Source organism: Fukomys damarensis, unplaced genomic scaffold (genome assembly GCF_012274545.1).
Source record: "Fukomys damarensis isolate Sample0158 unplaced genomic scaffold, DMR_v1.0_HiC HiC_scaffold_37, whole genome shotgun sequence".
NCBI lineage: Eukaryota > Metazoa > Chordata > Mammalia > Rodentia > Bathyergidae > Fukomys > Fukomys damarensis.
This window is the reverse complement of record NW_022900949.1, coordinates 42,849,019-42,859,035: the sequence shown is the minus strand read 5'-3', so window position 1 is coordinate 42,859,035 and position 10,017 is coordinate 42,849,019. Positions and strand designations below refer to the sequence as shown.

The 10,017-nt window shown below is 39.1% G+C and overlaps 1 protein-coding gene across 1 annotated transcript in view; it reads right to left on the bottom strand.

Annotated features, from left to right (window-relative positions):
* The window catches only part of Dock3 (dedicator of cytokinesis 3), a 387,335-nt gene that overhangs the window by 127,519 nt on the left and 249,799 nt on the right, over window positions 1-10,017 (bottom strand). Inside the window, exon 14 of the mRNA XM_010625591.1 lies at window positions 7,162-7,250. Within this exon, the coding sequence (XP_010623893.1) occupies window positions 7,162-7,250 (89 nt within the window). The remainder of the gene's footprint in view (window positions 1-7,161; window positions 7,251-10,017) is intronic.

Genomic DNA, 10,017 nt, shown 5'->3' with positions numbered 1-10,017 from the left:
CCCCTTCTCTTTTTTTTTTTTTTGTACCAGGCACTGAACTTGGGACCTTGAACTTGCCAGGCAGGTGGCAACACTACTGAGCTAAATCTCTGGCCCTTATCTTATTAATTTTGGTATCTATGTTCATTACTGAGATTGGCCTATAGTTCTCTTTTTCGGTTGGGTCTTTCTCTGCTTTGGGGCTCCAGGTGATGCTTGCTTCCAGGAACCAATTTGGGAATACTGCTTCCCTTTAAATTTCATTAGAGTTTAAACAGTAGTGGCAGTAGTTCCTCTTTAAATGTCTTGTAGAATTTAGCAGTGAAGCCATCTGTTCTCGGGATTTTCTTAGTTGGTAAGTTTTTAATTACGTTTTCAATTTTGTTGATTGATATTGGGTTGCTTAGAATTTTTAGGTCTTCTTGGTTCAACTTTTTTTTTTTTCTCGTTGAGTTTACTGGTACATTTTAGGCATACAGTACAGTTACATTCATCATTGGATCTTGTATCTTTACATGATAGGTCTTGGTTCTCATTTCTTCCCCTTATCCCTGAACTCCCTTCACCCCCTCCTCCCTTCCTTATTTACAAATACTTTATTTCCATTTATTTCATTTTCTCATTTTTTTCTTTTCCCTTATTACCTTTCAACTTTCATAATTCATATGGATCTAGGAATCTGTCCATTTCTTCTCTATTTTCTATCTTATTGGCATATAGATTCTCAAAGTAGGTATTGATCCTCTGGATTTTTGCTGAGTCTGTTGTAATTTCACCCTTTTCATTTCAAACTGCATGGATCTGGACCTTTCTTGTTTTGGATAAGGTTGGCTAAGGGTTTGTCAATTTTATTTATTCTTTCAAAGATCCAATGTTTTGCTTCATTGATTTTTTTGTATCATTTATTTAGACTCCACTTCATTGATTAATGCTCTGATTTTTCTAATTTCCTCCCCGTATGAGCTTTGGGTTTGTCCTGCTCTTTTTTTTTTTTTTTCCTAGAAGCTTGAGGTTCAACATTAGGTTATTTAATTGAGTTCGTTCTGTTTTCCCAATATGAGTATTTACTGCAATGACTGCTTTCATTGTGTCCCATAGATTCCGATATGTTGTACTGTCATTGACATTTAATTGTAGAAACTATCTGATTTCTTCTTTAATTTCCTCTGTGAACCTTTGGCAATTCAGAAGTGTGTTGTTCAATTTACATGTGTTTTTTAAATTCTTGAGGCTTCTTTTGCTATTGATCTCCAATTTCATCTCAATTTTGTCAGATAATATAAAAGTGATCACTTTAATTCTTTTGCACTTACTTAAACATGTTCTATGAGTAAGTATGTGGTCTGTTTTGGAGAACAACCTGTATGCAGCTGAAAAGAATGTGTACTCTGCTTTTGGGGTGGAACACTCTGCAAACATCTGTTTTATTTGTTTGAGAGTTTGACTGAGTTCTACTATTTCATTGTTTATTTTTTGTTTGGCTTATATAACCGCGACAGTGGGGTATTAAGGACCCCCACCAGTATCGTATTAGGGCTTATATGATTTTTCATGTCCATTAGTATTTGTTTTATATAGCTGGGCACACTAGTGTTTGGGGCACATATATTAATGATTGTCATGTCATCTTCTTGGACTGCTCCCTTTACAAGGATGTAGTTTGTTTGTTTGTTTGTTTTTTGGTACCAGGGATTGAACTCAGGACCTTGCACTTGTGAAGCAGGCAGTGGAACCAATGAGCTAAATCACCAGCCCTGTAGTATCTTTCTTTGTCTCTTAATCAATGTTGGTTTGAAATCCATTTGATCTGCAAATAGGATAGCTACTCCTGCTCTTTGGGGGATTCCTCTTGCATTGAGTATTGTTTTCTACCCTTTAACTTTCAGTCTATGAGTTTCTTTTTGAATTAAGTGTGTTTCTTGTACACAGCATATTGTTCGATCTTGCTCCTTGACACATTCTGCCAGTCTATGTCTTTTGATTGGTTAATTGAGACCATTAACATTGATGGTTATAAATGATATATATTGACTTATCCTTGTCATGACTTTTTCTTTTTGTTGGATTCCCCCCTTATGCGTTTAATTTCCTGTTGTGCCTGAGGAATTCATTCTGCTGGGCTTCCTGGGGTTGTGATCCTCACTGTCTTTTCCTAGGGTATTGTTTAAATTTTTGTGGAGTGCTGGTTTGGTACTCATGAAGTTCCTGAGGCATTCTTTGTCATGAAAGCATCTCACTTCCTCATCAGTTGTGAAAGATAGTTATAGGAGTTGGAGGGTTGGAGGCTGTTTCCCTTTAGGGCTTGAAATACCTCTCTCCACGCTCTTCTTGCCTTGTGGGTTTGTGTTGAGAAGTCTGCTGTTCTGTTGATGGCTTTCCTTTGTATGTGATTTGTTTCTTTTCTCTAACTCCTTGTAGAGTCTCGTTCATTTGGTCTGGAATCTTAAGTATTATATGCCTATGCGTAGATTTTTGTTTGTTTTTTTGAGACAGGGTCTCACTATGTAGTTGAGACTGACCTGGGACTCACTATGCAGCTCAGGCTGGTCTCGAACTCACAGCGATCCTCCTGCCTCAGCCTCCCAAGTGCTGGAATTACAGGCATGTGCCACCATGCCCAGTCTTTTTTTTTTTTTTTTTTTTTTTTTTTTTTTTTTTTTTTTTTTTTTTGTTGTTTTTTGAGGATTTTTTTAATCATGGCTAGTTGGAGTCCTATAAGCCTCACGTATCTGTATGTCAAGTTTTTTTTCACTATTTGGGAAGTTTTTTGCCATTACTTCAGTGAACAGTTTTTTATGTCATCTGCACTCTCTCCTGTGTCTTCATTGACTCCAACCAGTCTTATGTTATTCTTCTTTCAATTCTCTACCAGCTGCTGGATTGATTTTTTTTATGGTCTCTTAAAATTTTTAACAAATTTTTCTTTTCCTGGTCACTAATTGCAATCATATCTTTTATATCTGAAATTCGCATTGGCTCATTCTGCTGCATAAACTTTCAATAGAATTTTTAATCTCCTGGAAATCTGTTTTCATCTGTTTTATGGATTCCATTTGTTACCTATGTTGGGATTCCATGTTACTCAGCTCCTCTATTTTTTAAACCTGTGTTCACTCTAGATTTATTAGTCATGTCTTGTACTTTGGGCACAATCTCTGCTGTTATCTGAGAAATCATTTTGGATTTTATTTTTTCCAGGTCTGATTTCATTGTTGGTTCAGGGAGTCCAGGTGGTTGAGTATCAGATTATTCCATTTCGTATCCCTTTGGGATTGCCTTAGGCGATCTGGAAGTCTGGTTTTGAGGCTTACTTCTGAGTCTTCTCATTTCAACAGATGCAGCCTGTGGTGCCTTTGTTGAGGCAATTTTTTGCTCACCTAGTGGTCTTCAATTCTCAGTAAGTCACCAAGCAGCCTTTGCTCTTTTGCTCACTAGTACAATAATTTCTGGGTTTAGAATAATGGCCTTCTAGATCCCTGAGCTGACCTGTTGTCTGGGCAGGCTTCTGGCTGGGGCCTAAGTACATTTGGGATGGTATCTAGGTGTGCTTCCTGCTGGGGCCCCTCTGCAGCTGTTGTGTGGGATAGCCTTTGGCTGGGGGCTGTGTACCCCTGTTCCTATTGTCTGCATAGGCTTCTGGCTAGGGTCTTCATGCACTTATCATTGATATCAGAGCTATCCTCTGGCTGTTGCTTGTGCATCTGTGTACTTCTTTTCCAGGTGGGCCCTTTGCTGTGGCTGACCATATGTCTGGCTGAAGCTTATGTGCCTGTGCAGCTCTTTTCTAGAGGGGCTGTGGTTTGTGTGGGTGTGTCTGGGCCTCTGGTGTCCAGGCTGAGCCTTGGCTGGTATACACCTGCAGCAGTGACACTCTGTTCCACACAGCTGCTCCTCTCGATTTGCTCACACTTACTGATGATATGGCAGGCCTCTGGATGAAGCTTGTGTACCAGTGCAGCTCTTTTCTAGGTGAGCCTGTCACTTGGGCAGGTGTGCCCCTACCTCGGGTTGGTGTGGGGCCCTGGCTGAGATCAGCCTGAAGCTGCATCACTCTGGTCCACACAGCTACTCCCTGTGATCTGCACGCACTTACCAATGATTTGGCAGGTCTTTGGATCTCTGCTGCATAAACTTTCAATGAAGTTTTCCATCTCCTAGGAATCTGTTTCCATCTGTTTGATGGATTCTATTTGTTTCCTATGTTGGGATTCCATCACGTTTCTTAACTCCTCTATTTTTTAAAATCTGTGTCCACTCTAGATTAATCATGTCTTGCACTATGTGCCATATCTCTGCTGTTATCTGAGAAATTATTTCTGATTTCATTGTTTCCAGATCCTGTTTTGTTGCCAGTTCAGAGAGTCCAAGTGGTTGAGTATCAGATTGTTCCATCTTGCTTCCCTCTGGAGTTGCCTTAAGTGATATGGAAATCTGGTTTTGAGACTTATTTTAACAGATACAGGCTGCTGTGCCTTTGTTGAGATAACTCTGCTCACCCAGTTGTCTTCAATTCTCAGCAAGCCACTGAGTGGCCTTTTCTCTGCTGCTCACCAGTGCACCAATTTCTGAGTTTAGAATGTTGGCCTTCTGGATCCCTGAGCTGACCTGTTATCTGGGTAGGCTTCTGGCTGGGGCCTGTGCATACCTGGGATGGTATCTAGGTGTGCCTCTGATGAGGGCCCCTATGTAGTTGTTGTCTGGGAGGGCCTTTGCCTGGGGACTGTGCACCCCATTCCCTGGTGTCTGAGTAGGCTTCTGGCTAAGGTCTCTGTGCATTTACCCATGGTATTGCAGCAAGCCTCTGGCTGTTGCTTGTGCACCTGTGCAGTTCGTTTACAAGTGGGCCCTTGGCTTTGGCCTATGTGCCCAAGCCACTGGGGTGGAGGCGGGGCTCTGGTTGGGATCTGCCTGCAGCGGCACACTCTGGTACACACCACTGTCTGCAAGATCTGCCCACACTTACTGATGATAGGGGCGGGCCTGTGGCTGAAGCTTGTGCACCTATGCAGCTCTTTCCTGGGCAGGGTTTTGGCTTGGGCCTGTCTGCCCAAGTCTCTGGGGTCGGGGTGGGGCCCTGACTGGGATCTGCCTGCAGCCACACTGCTCTGGTCCATGCTGCTGCTCCCCAGCTTTTTTTTTTTTTTCAAAAATAAAGATGTATCTTTAATTAAAGAGACTAAGAAAAGACCCAAGTAATCTGTGAAATTATGTGACATGAAGACTCCAGAGTATAGCAGTGGAAAATCCACATTCAGTGTGGCAAAAGACCAGAAAGAAAGTAATCTTGTGTCTAGAAACCTGGACTCCACCCTGGCTCGACTAAGCCATTTCACTGAGCTTCCCTTTCCTCATTAACTTAAAAAAGAGGGTTGAAATACATACCAAAGTATCACATATTCCAATAAGAAACAGCCTATTTTTCCTCTTGACTTTCACACCAGTGGCACAGGGACTTCCTTACAAACAGGTCATCCTCACTGGGGCTCTAAAATCTGTGGTGCCCCAGCACAGAGGGAGAAGTATCTTTCTAACATGGTTGAAATAGCCAGTGCCTGTGAGTTCAGATCTACAATGGCATGGTTCTTGCTCACTTTGGAGAGTCAGATGCAACTCTTCATTTTAACATGGTAACAATTGCTCTTCCAGTTTTTTTTAAAAAAGAATGTATTGCTACATATCTCTTTTATAATGGTTTCCGTGTTTTATACATATCATGCCCCAAGAACCTATGGGTAAAGATACCTATCAATCAAATAAGCAAAAAAAATAAATACTGATGTGAATGGTTATTTTCCAAATTTCTAGTAACTTCAACCCATTGTTTGTATATTTATTTAGTGCTAGGAATTGAACTTAGGGTCCTGAGCATGTTAGGTAGCACTTTACTACTGAGTTACATCCCCAAGGCTTTTCTATATTAAATTAAAAGTGATTTTGTTTCTTGCTTTAGCCTAGTTTTAGCATACTGCATGGAATTCCTTGGAACATAGGCAAATGAATATTGGAAAAGTGTCATTTAAAAATAGTGACAGAGGCTCTCAGGGCCATACACTATGGAATTTTAGAGAAATCAAGTAGTCTTAGCTAAAGGTTTCAAACTCAGTAATCTCAGATGAAGGACTCTCCTATGGGTATCTGCTGACTGTGATAGAGAAAAAGAAGTATTACTCTTTAAAAACTGTTATGCCTCCAGTGACTTTGTACTGTTTTTATTAAGACTAAGTTTTAATTTTCAACAAGGTCTATTAAAGTTAAAGATGTTACGTAAAAGAGGTTATGAAATGATTTGCAGGTAAAAACTGTGGTTCTGTGTAAATTAAATAGCTGTTTGCAAGGGCATATTAAAACTCCGAGGCTTTGATATAGTGCTTCTAATTTAATCAAGTAATTAATGTTCAACTTAGAAAACACAACCTAATGTGTAGAAACAATTTCACTGAGATTTAGAGATTATTTAAATAAAGTTTTAATAGGAAAGGAGGGAAAGCCTCCTTTCTCTCCTGATATATGCCTGTAATCCCATTACACAGGAGACTGAGTGAGGTAGGAAGACTGCTGTGAGTTCAAGGTCAGTCTTAGCTACATAGTGATTTCAAGGCCAGCCTGAACTATATAGCAAGACTGTCTCAAAAAAGCCAGTAAGCAAGAAAGCAACCAACCAATACCATGTTCCCCAAAGAAAAAGAAAAGGAGACAGATAAGATGAAAGCTGTTTTCAAATAAGGATTTTTTGATTCTAGTTCCGGAAAGACTAGTTTGGCAGACTAATCATTAACTCTCATTAATGTCAGAATTTCTTGATGATGTTAAGGCTGAATAGGAATATAAAGTGAACTGATGTTAATATTTGTCTTTTTGAGTGCACATTTTTTGTTCAGGAAGACACAAAGTTCATAACTGACAAACCATGAAACACTTTTGTTCACTGGATTTAAAATGGAATTCAAATACTTATTAAAGTACATGTAATCTATCATAGAACAGAAAATATATTTTGGTCAGCAGATATTAGAGAAGGCCTCAAATTATTATACCAAACATTAGTATAAAGTGTTTAGAAGGGGGAAAAAACTACAGAGAGCTAAACTTTACATACAGCATCCATTCAATACCAAACAAGGTGTCATACAATCAACATATGAAAATGCAACACAAAATTATCTAGCCAGAGAAATACATCACCATGGCTGGCACTGGGGGCAGAGTACTTGGCACTGGTCTTTCGAATGATGTTCTCATGGATCTGGGCCCATTCACTCTCATTGTTGCACCTGCAACGAAAGGATAGGTTTTAAGGCTCCCAAATATTTTAAACATCTGTTCTGATGTTTTAGTGCGTAACAGTAAGTTTGAAGACAGAATTCCTCACTTTCCCAAAGAAGTGAGTATATGTTTATATGTTTTATTAAGTTATACAAGGCTCTTCTTCTGTTAAGTACAGAAGTTTCACCTTTTGGGAAGGGGTAGAAATGATGAATCAATCAATCAATCTTCTTTCTGTCTATCCATCTGTGCCCCCCGCCCCCAACAAAATCATTTCTTGCTGGTGCTAGGAAATGAAACTCACAGCATCATGCATGCTAAGCACATAGGTTAATACTAAGCTATCTCCATAGCCTGCAAAATATTTTAAAGTGGCAAAATGCCCTCTTCTCTGAAGTAACACTCTCTCATGTGAAAAGTTCTTTTTTTCAAGGCCCTGTTTCGTTCTCTCTCTCTCTCTCTCTCTCTCTCTCTCTCTCTCTCTCTCTCACACACACACACACACACAAGTTCTTGATAGAAAAAAATAGTTCCTCTCAATAAGTACTACTGTTTAGAAACTGCCACACTGGCTTTATGTTGTCATCCAACTATAATTACACTGGCTCTAGAGGAGAGTCCTGCTGAGCTCAGGCAATGTGGATACCATTTGCTTGTAACTCTTTTTCAATCAGATGGAGACATGAAAAGCTTGGGAGAGTAGTAGAGGGTGTGGTTCACTGTGAATTCTTCTGAAATTGTAGTCAAGGGGAAGACCTTAGCACTGGATGCCTAAATACATAAGAATAAAACATCCTTCCCTAGAGACTTAAGGATTGGAACAGAAGAAACAGTGGAGAATAACAGTGTACTTCTGCTAATTTCTGGTGTTTTAATGTCTTACTTTCTTCAGCGCAATTCAAAGAGATTGCAACCACACAGCCACCTGGTATAGAGCTTAGAATGGAGACTAAGAATTCCACATCCTGATGAACGCACTTGGATGAAACACTTGGAATGAGATTAGGATGATCTCTTGAAAATTCCATTTAACAGTAAAAAAGTCCCCATAGCTCTTGGGCTACACCTTCCTGGTCTGGTTAGAGAGCTGTGGACCTAACAGTTGTACAAAACAGAATCCATGCATGAAGGAAAAACCCTACAGTAATTTTTCACTGGTTATTCAGAAGTGTCCAGCCACCACTTCCAGGAGGAAATACCAATGAGAGTTATTACATGTGCCATCTAACAACATGAAACACTACAGTTTCCTACATTAAAAAGTTCATTTAGGGAATGCTAAAAGAAAAAGGAGGTCAGTTACTAGATTATTTCCCAATCAGTGGCTTTCTGACTTCATAGTCATTTTTATAAATAAGTTTCATATACATAAACTGTTGTGATAAATAGAGAGGTAAGGACTTTATATCTAAGAGATCTGGGGATAACTCTGCTTATAAAATTTCTTCCAAACAAAAGAAGTGGGAAGAGTATTCTTTAAAATGATCATTTGTGACTTAGTAACTCAGTTGGCAGTAATATGCTCCATAATTTCTGTTTGACTCCATAATTTCTGTATCCACAGTGTCTCATCTTTTTCACCCAGTCAGTACATCAGGAAAGTGCCCAGCTGGTGAGGACTCAAAACACCCGCATTGCTGTCAGTTTTTTCTTGTTCCTTTTTAGGTTTACAGAATCAGCAATTAGTTTAACTGAAACTTGCTATGGTTTGTTATAAATAACACACTTTCTCCCTCGTTATCAAAGAAATGACTAAAAAAATTACACCCCTATCCTGAACTGTGGGGTAATTTCAGCATTTCTCTAATAAAGCACTCAGATAAACAGGAACAGTATGTATCATTTCACTTTCATATACCCCGCTACCATACAATTCAGATTCCAAACTGACAGCTTGTCCCTGCCGTTGCTCTCCCCTTGTACATACAAACTATTGGTGGCCTTCATAACTCTGTCTTTAGCCTATTTCTGTCTTGCCCTATAAGCCTTTCTCATAATTAAAAAAAAATATCAGTACTTATTTGCAGTAAACTAATTATTACATTTACGTTGGGAGTTGGTACATATATATAACTTATCTTAATTCTCTTTTTATACCGCCCCCTTCCCTCCATATTTTGGTTACCTTCCCTTATGGAAAAAAAAATCTATCCCTATTTTCCTACTAGCTATCTATCTTTTATTTTGCTCTATTCCTAAGCAATCTTACGCACTCTCTAACTTCGACTACCACCAGAGGTTGCCAAAGCCCCAAAGTGGTGTCTATGGTCCAGTCTTAGCCCTAAGCTCTAATCTACACGTCCACAATTGCTCATCTTTTTTCACAAACATGACTGCTCTAGAGCTGCCTTCTCACTAAGTGGGATTTTTTGGTACACTAAGCCAGACTCCTTCTAACAGTCACTATATGATACAGATTTTGGTGTTTAAATATGCCACATTTGACTTCTGTTCACAGCTTTGGTCTAAATCTTTGGTTATAATAAGATTTAGCTTTACACAATTATCAAGTTTTTGTTCCAAAACCATCAGTTTAATTTCTATGATAATCTTAAATTACAGAATACTACAGATAAAAGGAACTTCAGAAATCTGAAAGACTAGAGCTACATGGCCCAACTAGATGCTCTCTGGAATCTAAGCATCACAGTCTCCTGATGTAAAACTTGGACTTTCTTCTATTGTTCCTCTTCTTCTCACACTTGATGAAAGCAAATGAAAAATGCCACGGGTGTCTTATTGTTCCTTTATGCTTTTTTTTTTTTTTTTTTTTTT